The sequence below is a fragment of the Acartia tonsa genome, chromosome 1, assembly GCF_053477335.1.
Source record: "Acartia tonsa isolate MP-2025a chromosome 1, ASM5347733v1, whole genome shotgun sequence".
Taxonomy (NCBI): Eukaryota; Metazoa; Arthropoda; class Copepoda; order Calanoida; family Acartiidae; genus Acartia; species Acartia tonsa.
In genome coordinates, this window is record NC_137260.1 from 3,521,065 (window position 1) to 3,542,739 (window position 21,675).

General features: G+C 34.1%; 1 protein-coding gene across 1 annotated transcript; it reads right to left on the reverse strand.

The window, feature by feature from the left end:
• Nucleotides 1–1,513: 1,513 nt before the first annotated feature.
• Nucleotides 1,514–20,617, reverse strand: LOC145329919 (uncharacterized). Its single transcript, XM_080174425.1, has 17 exons — nt 20,482–20,617; nt 19,289–19,394; nt 14,707–14,819; nt 13,534–13,629; nt 12,902–13,002; nt 11,118–11,231; nt 8,465–8,627; nt 7,688–7,743; nt 6,976–7,031; nt 6,247–6,424; nt 5,511–5,676; nt 4,441–4,802; nt 3,928–4,090; nt 3,215–3,360; nt 2,387–2,521; nt 1,986–2,163; nt 1,514–1,744 (listed from the first exon to the last, which is right to left on the reverse strand). Exons 1-17 carry the CDS (start codon nt 20,500–20,502, stop codon nt 1,631–1,633), a joined length of 2,268 nt encoding a protein of 755 aa, XP_080030551.1. The 5' UTR covers nt 20,503–20,617; the 3' UTR covers nt 1,514–1,630.
• Nucleotides 20,618–21,675: the final 1,058 nt, after the last annotated feature.

The following is a 21,675-nucleotide window of genomic DNA, read 5'->3' on the forward strand; positions in this document are numbered from 1 at the left end:
CCGGGGAAAAAAAACAATCTTGTGCAGTATATACACCCCTGTAAAAACCCTAATTACAGGTTTTTAGATTAAAAACTAAAAGGCACATATAAAACTAATAATTTTAAAAGCTCTTTTGTAAAATGGATAAAACAAAACTAAGAAGATTCTTTGAAACTAAAACAAAAAAATTATGTTAAACTTTTAAATTTTTAAAACATACTAAACTAACAAACTTAATGAAATCTAAATAGAGTAATTTTTGAAGGGTTCTTAGGAGATAAGACAATGGACGATAAATTAATGTGATGATAAACAAAAATACCCCTAGCATATTTTAAATTCATGGGTTGAAAAGTTTGGACTCTACTAGTTTGGATCCAACCATTTATAATTCAATACAAGTACAAGTTTAAGCCAACGAATAAGAAAACTTGGTTATCAAACATAGGGATAAAAGAGAAATTTACAGTCCAATGTCCCCTCCCTCCCTCCCCGCATTTTTTTAGTTTCTAAAAGAACAGAAAGATATTCTTATTTTAATGAGCAAATTTTTATACCTACATCCTCTAATTTCATATATAAATATTATGAAAAAATATAAATCACAACAAATCTTTTGTAATTTGTAAAAATAAAAGATAAATTAAACAAGGCAATTATTATTGCTTTTTTCCTAAAGTTTAATAAGAAATAACACCGCAAATAGTGAAGTTTAATGCGTAAAATAATGTAAAGAGGTCAGAAAAGAAAAGGGATGCAGATTCTGAAAAACTAAAAAAACTAAAAAATCGGAAATATTATTAATCATATTAGGTAAATAAAGTAGTTTATATATGTAGATATTTTTTGTCTGTAGCTAAACTTTTAACCGATATGTGTATCCTTTACAGTGAAGCTACTTATAGGTAAATATTTTTTGGGGATGATACCTCCATCCTCCAAAGAGAAATTCAAATCGCCATCATGAAAAATGGGGTAGGAGATAACTCCCCACCCCGTCCCTTCCCCCCAACCCTTCTTACTACTTTATATAATAAACAAAAAACATTAATGTATTTATTTTCTATTATTTATCGTAACCTTATTTAAATTTTTCTCCTATTTTTTTTAATGATCACAAAACCTTCTTTATAACTCACTTTGTCAACCATTAATTGTTCTTTGCTATTATGGATGTTGTATAAATTGTTTATTAGATTTTCAGAATCATTGTCCCAATTTCTCGCAGAGGTATTATAATTTCTAGTGATGCATAATTAACATTAGGCGAAATCACATAACTTAGGCAATGGGAATCATTTAATTGATAGGTAAACACAGGGATCTAAAGGGATAAGACAATGGCCGATAGATTGATGTACATTCCCAATGACGATACACAAAATTACCCCTTACTTTTGTGGTTGAGACGGTTGGATACTCAACTTAATGAACCAACCAATCAAAATTTAATAAAAGTTCCAAAAGTTGTTAAGCTAACGAATAAGAAAACGTTATTATAAAACTTTGGGGGCTAGTGTCCCCTTCCTACCTAGGTAAACCTATGTGATAGAAACTTAAACAATAATCATATTCATGAGATGGGTATAGTACATCTATAAGTAGACGTGTATACCTATTTACATAGTTATATCATATGTGATTCCAGCTATTTTCTGTGATTAAAATATTGTGGAATTTTCCGTTGTGGTCCTTGGGAGACCGACTCCGCCCCGTTTAGAATCCGGAACACTGGCGCTTTCTTCCCGTTCATTCCATTTACCTAAATTTTTGATCATTAATTTCACAAACTCTAAGGTAAGGCAATGTCCAAGCTTTTTTGTGGGGGATGGGGGGTTGGACCCCCATTCTGCCCCACCTCTATCGACGTTACTGATGTAAATTATAATACTTATAAATAGATTATAAGATTTATAGCAACCTTTAAAAGGGGATCCCATGCAGAATATACACCATGACTCACCCCTCCCACTTGCGCCGCCCCCAAAATTTATTTTTCTTACCTGTACTCCATCATTGATCATCTTAGACGTATACAGATCAGCTCCTCCAATTGTCTTTTTATTGAAGTCAGCTGTGCTCGCTGTGGTTGTAGTCATATACTTGTTGGCGGCTTTGTTGTCCAAGGCTGCTGTAGCAGCTGCCGCTGCTGCGATATCGCCATTGTCAATCAGGCGCGATCTACAGAAAAATAACTTAGTATTTACAACTAGCGGATACGCTTTTAGAGGCATCTAGGAGCACGTAAAATGTTTTCAATCTACGTTAAGATTAGCTGTTTGCCAAAAAATATTTTTCGGTCGCTACCTACCTACCAGTTTTATAAACCTGGGCTTTCATCCCCTCGGGGCTAACAAAACTTATTTTAATCTTAAATTTTGTTGTTTTAATAACTTTTATTCACCTTATAATATCCTCCAGCGTGTAGTCATACATCTCCTTTTTGGAGCCATTCTTGTTACCATTCAAATGGTAAACACCATTGCTTGCACCACGTCCATTTGTGACAGTGCCCATACCATTGCCATTATTCATGTTTCCTGTATTTTTTGAAAGATTTATACATTTGAATGGATAAAGGATATATGTAAATATTGTGACAGGGGAAATTTTTTCGATAATTTAGATTGCTCGTATGGACATCATTAATGGGTCAGTTCGTTTATCCAGTAGGTGTATGGAAGGGGAGGGGATAAAGGGGGTGGAGGGAGAGGATCGTCATTATAGCCAGCAACAAGTTTCACTTTATTAGAGTACATGATAATATGGTGTAAGATTTAAGTATTAATAAATCCATTTGCATTTGTCCGTATACTTCGTCTGCAAGTTTAAGACAATAAACTTTTTTTGTTTTTGATACCTAGACAGTTATAATATAAGTTTTAGAGAAATAATGACCAAATTAATGAAATATTCAACGTCTTATTGACAATACATACAAAAAAATTCAAAATAGCCTATGTTTGACATTAACTTGTATTGAAGTTGATTCTTTACTACTATACAGATCTTTAATGTCAAATATGTTGTTAGCTTATTATTGCTGCGCTACTTATGGTCACAAATGACTTAGTTATTTTTTGTTTTCGAATTTTTTGAGTCTTCAGAAATCAAATAGCTGACAAGAATTGGCTAGGCTATTCGGGTAAATGATCTTAGGTGGTTTTAGGCTATTTTTCAACACATAGAGGGCTAAGGAGGCAGCAACTAGTCGATTAAAATGTAATAAATCCCTGAGGTGATACTGGTGATGTCCATACTCTTGGCGGGGTTTGGTTGCTTCCTCACCAGTGCTAGGGCACTCTTCCCTTGAGATCTGTTGGATTTGTTGCTGGCTCCTCCTGACGCGGGTATCTTATGGATGTCCACTCGATCAGCCTAAATTTAAGAAAGATTAAATTAAAGGAGGGAGAAGACAATTGGCGGAATATCACACTATTCACCAAAGTTTTAAAACAACTTTTAAGTCTTTTTTTATTCAATTCTGATTGGTTAGTCCCTCAAGTTGGGTGTCCAAACATTTCAACCAATAATTTATTTACAGAAGGGTTGATTTTGTGCATCATCATTGGGAATGTACATCAATTTATCGGCCATTGCCTTATCCCTTTAGATCCCTGAATTCAAGGAAGTCGTGCTGGTTTATTGAAAAGGGGGGGGGGGGCGGGGGCCAGGGGTGAAAAAGTTACTTCTCTGGTGCTTAAAATTAACCTTATTTGTTATAACTTTGGGCTAACGCTGGATATCCGGCAAATTATCGGATATCCGTCCGGATAACCGGATATTCAGCATTATAAATCAGCCGAATATCCGAAATCCGGATAAATTCAATATCCGGTATCCGACCAGATATCCGGCACAACCCAAATTTAGAAAATATTTATTTTAAAAAATTGGTATTTTGTCGAAGTGAAATTACACCAGCTATCTAAACTTTTTTCATACCTTATTATTGATAGATAAATTGATGGGGGAGGTAAGACCATTGTTATCCGACACTCTGTTGTTCTCAATGACCGGAGCTATGGTCAAACTTTGAGGAATTTTTATACTTGGTGGTGAGGTATCTGTTTCCATAGATATTGCTGGAATATTTGTTTGTACTTTGCCTGTAGTGCAAGATTCGAGTTTATAATCGTGTAATAGTTATTTATCCCAAAGTATTAAAACCAGTTTTGTCAGCCTCGACGTGCCGAAGTAAAAAAAATAGGGGGGGGGGGAAATAGAGGGGGGATGGGGGTAAATGAAATATTTTGCAACCGGGAAAAAATTAATCTTGTGCAGAATATACACCCCTGTTTTAATATTCGTGGAAAATAACTGTAATGCGATGCTCTACATATTTTTTTCAGTATTACAAAGAACCAGTCCTAATACAGCGGATATTAATCGGTTTTAAGGCCATACCTACTGGAAATAATATAAGCTTAATCACTTTGATTGAAAACTCCACTCTTTCCTTTAGTTGTGTATGAATGAATGCCATTGGTTGCACCATTAGTATGTCCATTACTCGGCACAGAGCCGCCATTGGGCAATGCAGTTATTAACAACCCGTTCCCGCCACCATTAATCAGCTGATGATGATTCCCGCCATTTAACAGCTGGTGATGATCAGCTGATTTGCCCTTACTTTCAAATATTGTCACTGAGGCAGGCTGAGATGCTGAGGTTGTTCTACTTGATGAGGTTGTTGTGTTGTTTGTGTAGCTTATTGCTGAAGATTCATTTGAGTTGTGTGTGTGTGTGGTGGACGGGTTGGTGGTGTAAACAGGGGTTATTGTCAGCTGTAAATTGTTCTGTGTCGTTGATATAGAGGTCTGAAATAAATATAATGCCATTATCTATAATATAAAGTAGCTTGACGTCTGTCCGTCTGTCTGTCTGTTCATCTGTCTGTCCGTCTTAAGCTTAATATCTTGGTAACCACTGAACCGATTAGGTTCTACTCTTCAGGGATTATACCTATTGGTACTGTGGTGGTTTTAGGCTATTTTCTTGGGGTGTGGGACACCCCCCCCCCCCCCAAACGAAAATAGTTTTTAGGTAGTTACTTCACATAAATTGGCAGCACCAGAATTTTTTTTTTAAACCGCTAGAAAATAAAGAAAATAATGCCATTTACCCCAAAATAAACCAACTTTAACAAAAAAAAAAACTACCTACTTAGGTAGGTATATAACTACATTTTAAAAAAATAAAAAAAAACATTTAACTAACTATTATCACAAGGTAACTACAAGTTGAAAATCTGGCGGTTTTCCCCCAGTGTCTACTGAGCACAGAACACCACCCCTTATTTTGAAATAAGATAAAAATAAACTATAAAGGGTAACTTAGGTTCAGTTGTTTGGCAAAAATAATCCCACAGGGTATAGCCAACCCACCACCCCGCCCTATGGGGTTAGACATAAAGACATGAGAGGAGAGGTTATCAATATGTGTTCTAAGTAACGAAAAAGAGACACTTTAAAGGGCGGGCATTTATCCTCAATAATAAAGTTTTGACAGCAACGTTTGATACTTACATCTGAAAATTGATTTACATTGTCTTCCATTTCATTGAGATATGGCAAGGTAGCAAGTAGGGCTTCAAATAGTTTATTAGGACTAGAACAACTAGAAACTGGACTCCTCTTCTCTCTGTAAACTGGACTCTCCTCGCTGGAACTTGTGGAAGAACCACCATCACTCCTAGAAATAAAATTAATGAGGGCTAGAAAAACGTATTAAATGGACTAGGTATATTCTGGTAACTTGTGGAAAAACAACTAGGTATAACTAACCAATCCTTATCAGAAAGAAGTAAGAATGTCCGTTAAGATCTCAAAGACGACAGGAACGATTGCAAAAGTATACTTTTAGTCAAAGATTGGTTTTAGGCGTTTTTGGTGAGGAGTTATGTCACCCTCCAACCTCCAGAGAGAGAGGGTATCTCCCAGGGATCAAAAGGGAAAAGACAATGGCCGATAAATTGATATACATCCCCAATGAATCACAATTATACACAAAATTGACCCTTCTGTAGATTACAATTACTGGTTGAGACGTTTGGACTGTGAATTTAAAGAAACAACCAATCAAAATTCAATGAAAGTCCCCAAAGATGTTAGGCTAACAAATAAGATAACATTAATATAAAACTTTTGGGACTAGTGTAAAAAAACAGACTAATATTCCCTCCCTCCCTTGTATCTTCACACTATCTTACTGTGAAATAAAAGCTGTAATTGAAAGCAATAACATAAAACAATGGGTACCTACCTTTGTTTGTCCGTCTGTGTTCGCAAGGCATCCAATTTGGACAACAGTTTAGGATTAATTTCTTTAGATATGAGATGGTTAGACTCGAGGTGGGACCAGAGTTTCTCTGTGTGGGGCAGCAGCTCGGGGGCCCGGTCACTCATCACAGTCCGACAGTTGTAACAGTCCCAGACAGGTTCTGATGTTTGGGTATGTTTTGCTTGTGATTCAAGAAAGATTGAAAAGAATTAAATTTTGTAAAAATGTTCTTTAGGGTAAATAGTGTAAACGTTCTACTTATATTGTAAATATAGGTCACATTTTACTTGAATATAAATAAATCGACATGTTATTCCTATTTTTACATACTAGCGGCTTCGCCCCTAGCCTCTAGGGGCTTTTCCCCAAGAGATGGTAAAATAAGTGTAAGGTGAAAAAATAATAAGAAGGACCAAGGAAATCTTCCACAAAGGAAATATTCCACAAAGGAATCTTCTACAAAGGACCAAGGATATTTCTTACAAAAAAAAATGCGGGGGATTTTTTTGTTTTTGGGGGGGTTGGGGGTGTCCCACCCCCCAAGAAAATAGCTTAAAACCACAACAGGACCAATAGGTAGATACCCTGAAGAGTAGAATCCGATCGGTTCAGTGGTTACCGAGATCTTAAGGGACGGACGGACAGACATCGTTCTACTTTGTATTATAGATAGCAAGGTAAAATAAAATAAGAATCAAGCAAAATATATTCCTGGATAATCTTCAAGGCCACCACACTTGGCATGTATACCTCTCGACCCACAAGATCTACACAAATGTTGACATGATTATTGATTATATCACATGATATAGTCAATGTTACAGAGTATCTATGTTTAATTTAAAGAGAGAACCCCATATATGATCTGGGGTGTATATTCTGCACAAGATTATTTTTTTTCCCCGGCTACAAAATTTTATATTTTTTTTCCCCCCTAGTTTATTCTCACCAAGTAGGGGGAAAAATGGAAAAATATTTAAAGAACTCTATATTCTATTTATTTTATCCCTTCTACCACACATACATTTTTTAGTTTTTTTTCACCAAGGAGGGGGGGGGGGGGGGAAATGGAAAAAATGTTTTCAGTTTTCTTAATTTTTAATTTTTTTTTCCCTCCAACCACTTATTTTTTATTTCTCCCCCCCCCCCCCCCCAGAGCAGCGGATCCTATGTAGAATATACACCCCTGTATATGATACAAAGTCGAAACATAAATAAAGAAATTTGCTTCGTATATGTATACTTTCTTTAATTTTATTTAGACAGATCTACTGATTTTTTGTTTTTGTTTCTTAACTTATCATTGATCTTAAAGATTTTCAGCCAACTAGATTAAAACTATAGGTAATCATTTTGATATAAAAGACTTGGTATATTTTCAGCGTAGCCACTCTATATCTCTTGGTTGTAACTAGTTGTTTACCTGCAAGGAAGTACCTCCCAAAGTCCATGTTCTTTATTGAATGCTCTTCCTTCCTCCTACGTAAGATAGATATTTTCAAAGCTGCTATTCAAGATACACGGATGTATTTTTTTGGAATTACACCATTAAATGAGCAACGAGCAGCTACTCTATGACTATAATATTCTGTTAATTAAAATTATTGGTTGAGAAGTCTGGAAACTGCAATTTAAAATCAAGGTTAAACAAAGTTTTCGAGGAAATTAATAAGTGGATGCTAATAAATCAATCAAGAGCATCTTACTAAACTTTGAGTGCCAGTGTAATTTACAATCTAATGTACCTTATATTAATACTAGCGGCTTCGCCCCTAGCCTCTAGGGGCTTTGCCCGAAGAGGTGATAAAAAAATTAAGGTTAAATTCGTAAAAAAATAAGGACCAAGGAAATCTTCCACAAAAAAAAATGGGGGGGATTTTTTTTTGTTTTTGGGGGGGTTGGGGGTGTCCCAACCACCAAGAAAGTAGCCTAAAACCACCACAGGACCAGTAGGTTTATTCCCTGAAGAGTAGAGTCCGATCGGTTCAGTGGTTAAGTCAACGTTTTCTTATTCGTTGCATTAACAACTTTGGGCACTTTAATTGAATTTTGATTGGTTGGTAAATTAAGTTAAGTATCCAAACATTTCAACCTCTAATTCTAATCTACGGAATGGGTAATCTTGTGTATCATCATTTGGGATGTACATCAATTTATCTGCCATTGTCTAATCCCTTTAGATCCCTAAAAAATATCCTACCTGTGGACAGAAACAGATCTTGGCATGACACAGGTGGGGCGGAGCCTCCTCCACGTCTGCAAAATTATTGCCAGTTTCCCAGGCGGCGTCCTGCACAGGAATGTAAATGCCCATCACCTTCATCTCCTTCCCAAAGGTCTCGTCATTTTGACAGTGTGGACACCTAGATACAAATTACGGATCTACTGCAGTTCACGGTAAAATATTGCTGGTAACGAATATTGCCAAAAATCTTTGAATTTTAAAGGCTGCAAGCTGCCAAACGGCTGAACGTACAGATCATACCCGCACACCATTTTAAGCTGTTTAAGAAGGTCTACAAATAATCTAGAATAGCCAAGATCCAATGATGCACAGGGAAAGCGCTTAAAATAGACCTTTTTCGCGCATTTCTCTGCACTAGGAGATAATTATGCATTATTGATTGATGGCTATTCCAGATTATTTGTAGGCCTTCTTATGCTGCTTAAAACAATGTGCGGGCATGATCTGTACATTCAGCCGTTTGGCAGCTAGCAGCCTTTAAAATTCATAGACTTCTGGCAATATTCGTTACCAGCAATATTTTACCGTGAACTGCAGTAGATCCCAAATTACAGTTGATATTTTGTATTACAAAACTTGGTATAAAAATAATAGCCGCTGCTCCCCTAGCATCTAGGAGCTCTGTGAAGGGATGAGAAAGCAGAAAAATAGCTTAAAACCACCATTATACTTAAATCTAAAGATTAAATCTAAATCTAAGTATAATGCCCATTGTGAACCACTCTTTTCACAACTTAACATTTTAAAATTGCAAGATTTTTTACATCTAAGTGTACCTATCTAGTTTCATTCCAAAATTCCTCAATAACCAACTTCCTGATTCATTCAATGAAATATTTACACCTCTTAACTCTTCTAGGGTTAAACGATTAAGATTTCAGATTCCCAAAATGAAAAGCTTGGATAGATTTCCTTATGTAACATTTCCTAAGATTATTAACAAACTTAATGACAATATAAGAAATTGTACCTCATTTAAATCTGCAAAAGCTAACATAAAAAAAAGTATTTTAAAATGCTATTCCAGTTTTAAATTCACCAAAAGAAAATATTATCCTTGTAAAAAATGAGCAATATTGATCTAATTAGCGCCTGTATATAAATTAGACCCACTACTATACTTTTTTTCTTTTTCTTTTTATATTCTCTTTTTTTTATTTCAGTAATAACTCATCAAAAATATTTTTTTCCCTTATCTAATAATTTTTTAATTTTATAGGTGTGTTTTTTTTAAATTTTTGTAAAGAAAATATAATCTAAAATCCTTAACCAACAAATATCTACATCTCCAAGTATTAAAAAAATCTTATAAACAAATTAGGGATTACGCTTTTGTACGGTCCTAGTTGACTTTGTGATTACTTACTTTTGTATTACAATTAAAAAATTTATTAAAATGTATTTAACCATGCTAAAGTTAAAATAAATACCTATTATGTTATGCGTTATGTTAAATTACCCAAAACCATCCCAGGACCTATGTGAAGCTTTTTATAAAAATGGAGAACTAAATCAGTTCATGGATAAATATTGAAATCTTTAGCTAAAGACAAAAAAATATACTGAGGTGGATTCTTAAAAAAAATTTGCCCCACTAATCGCTAAGTGGGGCAAAATCGTTTGCGTGAAAAATCCACCAAAATCACATTAAAAATCTACAAAAATTAAACAAAATCATAGAAGGGTTATTAACATAAGATTTAATTTAATTTTTGTAGATTTTTTTAGTGGGGCAATTTTTTTTAAGAATCCACCTCTGCTCTATATTATAGGATGGGATATTCATAAACGATGAAAGTCTATATAAGTTTACTTAGGATCTCATAAACGGCGAAACTTACACATGTGTGTGTACATTTAAGAAAAGTTTTAGGTTTTTGTTGTATAAAAATTAAAAGTATTTAACAACTCCTGGCTTTGTTATCTACAATCTACATTTCAAAATAATAATACTTGATCATGACAGGAGTCCTGCTTTTGTATACCTTAGCGAATAGCAAATAGCAGAAAGGTATCCTATAACATAAAATAAGTAAGATTTTTTTTTGTCTGAAGCTTAAGATTTCAATAACTACCGAACCGATTAAGTTCTCCATTTTATAGAAGCTTCTCGGATGTTTTTAGGCTATTTTATTTTTAGATTTCTTAGGATGATTTTAGGCATCACGCTTTTCCCTACTACTTCGATGCAGAGCCCCAGGATGCTAGGGGTGCAGACACTTGTAGATAATAAAAGAACTGAATGTTTTTGTTATACTCGAACCTTTAACCCTAAGAGCGTAAGAAATTACTAATGTTCTATACAAACATCTCAGAGGCGCATATCAAGCACAAGATTTTTTTCCCGACAAGAAAATATTTTTTATTCACCCCCTCCCCATTATTTTTTCCAATAGGAGAAAGAGAAAATGGAAAAATGTTTTCAGTATTCTTTATTTTATTCTTATATTTACTCCTTACTCAAATTTTTCCTCAAGGAGGGGGGAAAAATGGAAAACTGTTTTCAATACCTACTCTATAATTTTTCATCCCCCCCCCCCCTTTAAGCCTGGGATCCCAAGCAGAATCTAAACTCTTGAAACCTCTTAATAAAAATGTAAATACTTACCTAAATAGATATGAGCCTTGGCTGTAGGCCCATTGTTGAATACAATTTCTGTGGAAATATTCTGAACAACAAGGAGACCAGATTACATTGCAGGTAGCTTTTCTTATTACTTTCTCCTGCAGATTTAGTATTGCGTCAATAATAGTTATTTATCGCATCGTAATATAGGCATTTCCGTGGACATTAAAATGAAAGGTTATTTAGATTATAACCTGTTTTGTTAGCCCCGACCGGTCGAAGCCAAGTGGAAACAAAACTGATTTTAATTTGATACGATGCTATACATGGTTTTTCAGTATGGCTGAAAACTTGTTCTAATCCAGCGAAACGGATATCAATCGGTTTCGATGCCATACTGGAATAAAGAGGGAAGTCATTTTCTAGTAAATCCCGTAAAGGTGTGTGTTATAAGGCCTAAAAATAGTAGTAGAACGATAAGGTGCTCTATATAGTGGTATTCCCTATTGAATAGAACAATAGGGAATTTTTTTTTTTTTTGATAACCGTACCTGGAATATCTATCATAAGAAATTTCTATCAAACGCTTTGTTAGGCTCAAACTGACAAAAATTAAAAAAATATATAATTATAATAATAATGTTTTCTATAGGTACAAGGTAAAGGTTAAGAACAATCTATACCATTAAATAAAGGAAGAAGCCATTCTTTACAGGTTGTATGAGCAGTGAACATTAAAATGAAACTTTAACAAATCATTAATACAATGACTTAGTGAAACAAACCAACACAACAAGTTACATACAGACAATTTTGAAAACATTCAGATATACAATCTATATAAGAAGGTAAGAGATTCAAAGTGGAGGTTGCATGTCATATTCTTTCTTTGCTTGTTGTGTAGTATGTCATTTTTAGTTTCAAATCCTATTTTAAAGCCAGAATATTTTTTTTTATAATAAAGATTGACCAAAATATACCTAGTTGAAAAACAAGTTAGTTTTTTGATAATGAAAGTTTAATTTACAGAAAAAAATGTTCTAAAATGTAGTTGTTCGCTGTAGTGAAATTGAAATGAAACAATGCACATTGAAACCTTCTACTTCAAAGCAAACAAACATGAAATTCCACAAACATAAAACTAATTTTTGTCACCTTGAATAAATCAACCTGTAAAGAATGGCTTTTTTCTTTGTTTAATGGTATAGATTGTTCTTAACCTTTACCTTGTACCTATAGAAAACATTATTATTATAATTATATTTTTTTAAATTTTTGTCAGTTTGAGCCAAACAAAGCGTTTGATAGAAATTTCTTATTTTTTAAAGATATTCCAGGTACGGTTATCAAAAAAAAAAAAAAAATTTCCCTATTGTTCTATTCAATAGGGAATACAAATATATAGAGCACCTTATCGTTCTACTACTATTTTTAGGCCTTATAACACACACCTTTACGGGATTTACTAGAAAATGACTTCCCTCTTTCTTTTGTTTTGTAAACAACTTTTGGTTTGACGACACTGAATAAAGCGATTTCAGATGTTTTCCCTCAAAGTGCCATGAGAGCTCATAACCCAACCCCTGCGGGAGGCCTATTACCTGCAATTGCATAACCATGCGGGGAAACACCCTGCATCCAATGACAAAACTTGACCCAGGTAAGGAAAAAAACAAACACGAAAAATACTTCCCCCACCCTCTCCCTTATTTTCCATCTTTATGAAAAAAAGGGGGGGAAGGGAGTTTGTGTGCTTGACTTGTCGCTTTTAGGGTTTTATAGTTTAAAATTATATACAAAAAAAAACATATCATTATTGACACTATTCCTGACAGATGGTGCAAATATTATCAGATTTGTCCGCCCGTTTACCACCCCTCCGGCCTGGCTTCTGCGTAGGACGGTGCTCTTTACAGAAAGACTTGAACTAAAGAAAAAACATATTTTCACATCTCATCAAAAAACATACCCAAGGACTAGATTATTTTAGTATTTTTACTTAAAGAGAGAGAAGACAATGGGCTGTTTATTACACTAGTCTTACTTTTAAATAATGACGTTTTCTTATTCGTTGGCCTAATAACTTTGGGGACTTTTATTGTATTTTATTGAGTGTTCAAAGGTTTCAACCACTAATTTTAATCTAAGATCATCATTGGCTATGTACAACAATTTATTGGCCATTGTCTTTAGATCCCTGCTTTTCACTTGATTAATATTAAAACTAGAGTTGAGCCGGATATCCGGTCTGGCCGGATATCCGGCCAGATAACCGGTCATTTCTAATATCCGGCCGGATACCGGATATTAAAACTATACGGTTACATGATATCCGGCTGGTTTTTGACGCCGGATATCCAGTTATTCGGTCGGATATACGGTAATTTGCCGGATATCGAACGTTGGCCAGATATCCGGCCCAACCCTAATTAAAACTTGATGTGAAAACATCATGTGCCTGATCAAAATATTGTTGAAGACTGTCATTTTTATATCCACAGGGGAGATGGTAACTTTTCTTACACCTCTGCTCGGCACAACCAACAGTAGCTCCCTAAAACAAAATAATTTTTTCTCGTATTCATTCGAATCCGGTGGATAAGAACCGGTTGTCATCCATGCGAAAAAGCTATGTGAGACAAGCATCGTATTTTTATATACAGCTTTCTACGATTTTAAAAATGTACAATCATAAGATTAAAACCAGTTTTTTAGCCAGTGCCTTCGGTACCTCGGAGCTAAAAAACTGGTTTTAATCTTATAATTGTACATTCTATATCCGCGGAAAGCTGTCTATAATACGATGCGAGAAATAACTATTATCGCAATGTATTATAAGCAGCTTTCCGCGGATATAAAAATGTACTTCTATAAGAGTAAAACTAGTTTTAATATGAATGTTAATTTTTATATTAGTAGAAAACTGGATATAATACGAAACAATAGTAATACCAGATTTTTCAGTATGGCTTAGAACAGGAGGTCCTAATCCAGCGGATATTAATCGGTTTGCGAAGCCAAACTGAAAATTTGTAGGTACTGTTGTTTAATTTAGATTTGGACTGATAAAAATGTCATATTTTTCGGTGCTTTGCATTAGGTATAGATAGGTAGTAAATTGAGCTCTCTTCTGTCATTTCATTTTTTAAATAAATTAAAAATAATAAACAAACAAACGAAAAAAAAACAACCCCGTAATGTCAATATATTTCAATGAAATAAGTGGGAGGTTCTGTGTTATACTAGGCACTATGTGGGAAACTGTCTAAAATTCATGTCTTATTTAAATTATTATTTTCTACATTTATGATTAGTCCATATGTCAAAACGGTGAAACCTAGGTCTTCCATTTTTGTTTGGGTAGGTACGTTGAAATTTATAATTTATATTCTAATTTCAAACCTAGCTCAGGATTCCATTAACGATTATGCACGACATAGAAAGCAATGCATTTAAACATCGAAGTAGCGGAACAAAAATCTATTTTATTAGGGTATGGGGGAGTTCTAGGGCTGCTTTCACTTCATTTCACCTAAAAGAAGCCTCGCTGTAAAGAAGAATAATAGTGGTTATCAGATCTTAAGCTACACACAGACAGACAAATATCCTGTTACTTATAAATATCAATTACCTTCTTGTGGCAATAATTGCATTTTAATCTGGCCCCACGTTTAATTTCCTTTCTGATATCACTGGTCATAAATCCACGAATCCCGTCATCATCTTTCCCCTTCTGTCCAAGTCCTGGGATAAGAAATAAGAGTTAGTTAACATTAAAACTGTTGCTCAGCCACATATTCAAATGTATTTCCTCATATAAAAGAAAACCATTTGTAAGGTTCTGCCAAGCAACTTTTATAAAAATTGAGAAAATACATGTTTATGAAAAATACAACATATGTTAGGTAGGTATTTGGGTAGGCTAGGCATTCAACAAAAAAATTATACAAAATATAAAAAAATACTGATGCAATTCACTGGAGGAAAAAATTAAGAGCGAAGTAGTCCCCCCCCCCCCCCACCGCGATAAAATTCAAACTAATGCATCATTTTATCAAATGCTCAATTTATGAATCAAAACTTACAAATACCTATCCTTGAAATAAATTCCGTGTTCTTCCTAACATTATAAAATAAAATCAGAGAACATGTCTTATTTCTTTTTTACTATTGCAATAAACAGAACAGGTGTTTTTATTTTTGTAAATAAAAAATACACTAGGTATTCTATAGCCGTAAATTACAGTGATATTAAGTTTTAAATGGCAATAGATAAGAATTTTGTCAGTCTTTCATGTAACATCTAATACATAGATATGTGGGGAGGGGGGCAATTGTACCATCTGTTAACATTAAAGTGGCTGGTTCCATCGAACTCTGAAAACCCCCATTCCTTTTTTATTCAAATATAAAATTGAAAATAAGGAGGGTGGTTAGTTTTTTCCCTTGCGTTGACTATACCAAATATGTCCTTACCCAACGGGGCCACACATTTCCCAATATAACCTAACCTGACCTAACCCAGGTAAAAAATAAAATAAACAAAACAAAAAATATCCCCCCCCCCTGTTTGATTGTATTTTTTCAAAATAAGGGAAAGGGTTTCTGTGCTCGATAAGGCACTTTGAGAGAAACTAACAGTAGCTTTGCTACTAAAAATCAGGGATCTAAAGGGATAAGTCTATGGCCGATAACTTGATGCACATCCTCAATGATGATACACAAAATTACTCCTTATATAGATTATTAATAGTGGTTGAAACGCATGAACACTTATTGTTTTATTGTTGTAGTACTCTGTAGAGTCCAGGTAGGACCATTGTCAGAGGTTTACAGAATCATCTGTTCAAATAAATATCTAGTCTTTTCTTAAAAATGTTCAAATTCACTGCAGTTTTCACATTATTTGGAAGTGAATTCCATGACTTTGCTGCTCTGGTACTAAAAAAGTTTTTGGTAATTTCTGTACGTTTGAAATCAATCTGTAATGAATTTTCACTATTAGTGTTTCTTGTAGCTGGCCTTCCCTGCTCAACTCTTGTAAACCAAGTGTCAGCATTAACTGAATCTAATCCATTTAGTATTTTAAAGGTTTGGATCAGGTCTGCTCTTGTCCTTCTAGTTTCTAGTGACATCAGATTTATTTCTTTCAACTTAGCTTCGTAGGTTTCTCCTTTTAGGCCAGATATCATAGAAACAGCCTTCCTTTGCACTTTTTCAAGAACTTCAATATCTCCACTTTGCCAAGGATTCCAAGCTGGCGAAGCAAATTCAAGGTGTACTCTAACATATCTTTTGTACAGGTTTAGAAAGGTAAATCTGTCTCTATAGTGGAACGCACGAGTAAGCTGATTAAGCATAGCTAAAGCAATTCTGGAGGACTCTTTACATTGCAGGCTAGGTTTGAGGTTTTTATTAATTCTGACACCAACATCTTTCTCAAATTCAACTTTTTTCAATGCTTTTCCATCCATAAAGTAATCAAAGTTATGGTTTCTTGCTCCAACATGCATGACTTTGCATTTATCAACATTAAATTGCATACTCCAGTCCTGTGACCATTTAAAAACAGAATCTAATTGTTGCTGAAGAACTATTTTATCTGCTGTATTAGAAACAGGATGTCCAAGTTTTGTATCATCGGCAAATTTGCTCAGGACCTGAACTAGTGGCGCAGCAACATCCAGATCATTTATATAAATGAGGAACAATAATGGGCCCAAAACTGAACCCTGTGGGACTCCAGAGATGACATCTATCCAGGTAGATTCCTGACCATTCAATACAACACGCTGTTTTCTGCCTCTTAACCAGCTTTTTATCCAGGCCAACAGGTTGCCCTTGATGTTCATAGCTTCTAACTTTAATATAAGCTTATTGATAGAAACTTTGTCGAAAGCTTTAGAGAATACTAGATAGACAATATCCATAGGAATATTTGCTTCAATGTTTTTCATTACAACCTCTAGAAATGCTAATAAATTTGTGGTACAAGATTTACCTTTAGAGAAGCCATGCTGTGATGATTTAATGAGGTTGTTGCTGTCTAAATGTTCAACAAGTTTGTCTTTAATCAGCGATTCTAGCATTTTACATGGTATACTAGTTAACATAATTGGTCTGTGGTTTTCTGGTTTACCTTTACTACCTTTTTTAAATAAAGGTGTAACATTGCCACGATTCCAGTCAGTTGGCACTTCTCCAGAGGCAAGAGATTTGTTAAACAATTTAGCTAATGTTCCAGCTAATTCAGTTTTAAAAGATTTCAGTATATGACTTGTAATACCATCAGGCCCGCATGAATTAGTCTTTTTTAAAGCATCAATCTTCTCAATCACATCTTTTTTAGTCACTGTAATGTTTTCTAAAGATGGACCATCAACATTTGTTAATGTTTCAGGTATATTATCATTATCACTTACAAACACTGTGGCAAAATAGTCATTAAAAATCTGCGCCATTTCTTTACTGTCTGTAACAATTCTTCCATTCTTAACAAGTGGGCCAACTTTATTTCTAACTTTTGTTTTAGAACGTAGATAAGCATTAAAAGGTTTAGGGTTTGTGTCCTTAGCAAGTTTTTTTTCAAATTTTCTCTTGCTATTTCTCACTGCACGTTTACATTGTTTTTCCACTTTTTTATAGATTCTAAGATTTTCATCAGTTCTATTTTTACAGAGAATGGCAAATCTCCTCCTTTTTTGACGACAAAGTTTCACTATAGTCCTATTCATCCAGATAGGTTTATTATTTTCACAGCGTTTTTTAGTAGGAACAAAATTTGTTATTGCAAGGTTTAAAGTATTTTTAATCACATTCCAACTTTCTTCAACATTCATGCCATTAATAGTGTTTTCAAGATCACAGCTTATCACATACTCTTTAAATGCATTATAGTTCATATTACTCCAGTCATAAATAAAATCATTACTGTTGTCAAAGTTTACATCACACAGTATATCAATACTTAATATACAGTGATCACTATTAGCTAAGTTTCCAACATTTTCAATATTAACAACACGGTCAGGACAATTTGTTAATACCAAATCTAGCATATTACCTCTAATATGGGTAGGAAAGTCCACCATCTGGTCCAAGGATTTATCAGCAAGAATATCAAGAAAACGTTGATATTTGCTTGGACTGCTGTAGCTTAGCCAGTCAATTTCTGGCATATTAAAGTCTCCAACTATGATGTGTGGTTCGTTCACAGGTAAATTATCAATCATATCACATAAAAGTTCATTGTTTTGTACAGCACTATTTGGTGATCTATATAATAGAGTAACTAAAATACTGGTGGAGTTGTCACTATTTAAAATCTTGAAGCTACAGTATTGATTAAAATCTGAAGTTTTGTCGATAGGTAAAACTGAAAATCCATTTTTCACATAAACTAATAAGCCTCCACCAATACCATATTGTGTGTCACAACGGTCAAGTCTTAAACTAGGTTCTAAGTAGTAGTCAGGTATTGTTAAAATTGAATTTGAAATGTTATCATTGCACCACGATTCACATATTAAAATTAGTTCAGGTTTTTTTTCACTTGCAAGTAAAGTAAGGTCATTCAATTTACTTGTAATGCTTCTAGCATTTAAATATAAAACATTTAACAACGTCTTTTGTTTGGAATCCTGGATTCCTCTGCCAGGTTGTTGTCCTGCAGGTCGTCCGCCTCCATCTCCTCCCTGCTCCTTCTCACACTTCCTATTCTTTGTCTGTTTTGGTTCAGGTTGTTTTCTGTTTTTTTCCAGATTTTTTTTATCTGTCGTTGGCCTTTTTTCCCTACCAGTTTCCAGAGAAAGTTTTTTGCTTCTTCAGGTGTCAGTTTTGAGTTCAGGTCCTTGGCCTTGCCAATAAGCTCTTTTTCTTTCTCAACTTGCATTTTTGTAAGATCTGGAGATATTGAAATATGTTTGTATCTGCTTTTAGCAAGCTTCCAGGCAGATTTTAGGATCTTGTCTTTCTTATCCTCAGCTTTAAATCCAACAGTCAGTGGGCGAGATTTATTGGAGACATATTCACCTACTCTACTTATGAACTTGATGTCATTCTCACTTAACTTAATAAACTAACCAATCAAAATTTTTAACATTTCAAAAAGTTGTTAAGCCAACTAACAAGAAAACGTTATAATAAACCTTTGCGGACCAGTAAAATGAACAGCCCATTGTCCCCTCCCTCCCTTACTAAAAATATTGGCAAACCTGAACTAAAAAGAAGGCAGAAGTAGTGAGCTTGCATCTCATCTTTGTCGTGGAGTAAATCATTGTCAATACCATCCTCCTGATTACATATCCGACAAACAATAATCTAAACATTAAAATAGTTATTTCATTGTATTATAGACAGCATTCCGCGGACACTTAAATGCAAAATTATAAGATTAAAACCAGTTTTTATTTGCTCCGAGGGGCCGAAGACAAGGGCTAACGAAACTGGTATTAATTGTAATTCACTATATATTAATTATTATGAAGAATATTATGTTCTGATGTATATTGTCTAAGCCTTTGTGATAAATATACAAAACAAACAATGGTCTTATAATGAATAGGTACCAAATATATAAAGAAAATAGAGTTTTGTTGTGTTCAAAAAAGGTTTGATTTAGCTACCTAATGAATTTAGTAAACAATTTTGATAATTATATTTAGTTATCTATTGTATGTGTAGTTTTTAACTTCTAGATTTGGAAATTTTCACTTATCCAATTATATAAAGTACCTAGAAATGAAGATTTTTTATTATCTGAAGCTTAAGATTTCGATAACTACTGATCTGATTGCGTTCTCTACTACAACATAAGTCTCAGGATGGTTCAATGCATACTCATAGCCCCTAGATACTAGGGGCACAGCCGATGGTATATTAACGTTTGGCTAACTACTATATTTTTTTAGGGCAATTAGAGTAAGAGGAAATATATACAGGTATAGGCGGCTGCAACCCTAGCAGCATCTCGAGCAAAGCAAGGTTAGTAAAATAGCCTAAATCCATTCCAAGACTTAAAACTAACAACAAATAAAACTTAAATCATTCTTAAGCTTTACTTAAATCAATCGGTCTAGTATTTTAACCCTTACCTCTGTAAATATACAATATCCGGATACAATTAAGAGATAAAATACTAAATAGCTATTAGCTGCGCTCCTAGTTTCTATAGGGGTTTTCTGTTCGAAAATAGCCTAAATCCATCATAAAACTTAAAAATAAATTAAATAGGAGAAGAACTACATAGGTAGGTAATATTATTAATTTTCTAAAATCCAATTTTTTTGTACACGCATTTAATAGATTTTTTCCTCAATGCATTGAAATGCTTTCTTTAAATACATAAAAAAAATCTACAATTGCGTATTTTACAAAAAAAAATAGAATACAAATAAATAAAAAATACCTCTGCAAACTCGTCATCCATAGTGTAGTAACTTTTCAACCACTTATAACATTATAGATTTCACACAATCTACTACAAGATAAATATCTGAAAAAATGCTTACATCAAGCAAAGCACATTATCTTAATAATGACACAGAAAAGTACGCTAAAGCAATCACTCACACACACACACACAAACTAAAGCATACACACACACAGACACACACACACATACTCACACACAGACACACGCATAGCACGCAAGGCAAGGGGTGGTTTGTGTGTGTGTGTGTATGTTTGTTGTACGATATTCTAAACCGAGCTAGACAACTTGAAAAGTTTTTTCCCCCATTTTTTTGTAAAATGGTACAAGTTAAGATAACCAAATATGTTTAAATTAAATCAAATATTTTAAAGTACTTATTAAATATGTTTTATTAATTTTCCTAGATGAAAGAAAAAAAGCCAATCCCAAGCTCTTTACACAAGCTAAATCTGTACTCTTTAACCTACATGTCAAATTATGACAAAAAAAACTTTTTAGGATCTAAAAACATTTACATACATATAAACTTTTAAATAAAAACTAAAAGGGACAAAATCACTGCAAAACTTGACTGTTCTGAAAAGTGTTTTGGTAATAACTTGTTCGTTCGTTTGTCTGTTTTATAGAGTTTACTTTTGTTGTTGCTAATCACTGAATGGATGGAGGGGGGGGGGGGGGAAACACGGTAATGATGCGATGTACGTATGTGTGTGTGTGTGTGTGTGTGTGCAGGGAGTGTTGGCTTAACAACTTTGGGGACTTTTAATAAAGTTTGGTTTCTTAGTTATTAGTAGCGTTTCCAAACGATTCAAACATTATTTGTTTATTTGTTATCTACAGAAGGGGTAACTTTTTGTATCATCATTAGGGATATACATTAATTTATCGACTATTGTGTTATCCCTTTATATCCATGATGTATGTGTGTGTGTTTGAGTGTGTTAGAGTCAGAAAAGGGGAATTTCTGTCAAAAGGGAAAGTAAGGCATGAAGAGGTGATATAAGGAAGGGAAAAAGGGCTATTTAATAGACGCATTATCATATGAGATAGAGCGTACAATTTCATGGTCATGCAAACTTAAAAGACATGTTTTTAAAAGAAAATGGTTTTATAACACAAATAAGTAAAAAAAGGCAGTTTTTACGCCTGTTAGAGACTTAGAAGGAA

What these genes read in the sequence shown, in the direction of transcription:
- LOC145329919 (XM_080174425.1), bottom strand. Translation starts at nt 20,502, where the DNA reads ATGGATGACGAGTTTGCAGAG. An exon ending in TTCAACAATATTTTGATCAG is followed by an intron (nt 13,003 to 13,533) that starts GCACATGATGTT and finishes TTTTTTCTTTAG; the next exon opens with TTCAAGTCTTTCTGTAAAGA. An exon ending in ATGTAAATCAATTTTCAGAT is followed by an intron (nt 4,803 to 5,510) that starts GTAAGTATCAAA and finishes TATTTATTTCAG; the next exon opens with ACCTCTATATCAACGACACA.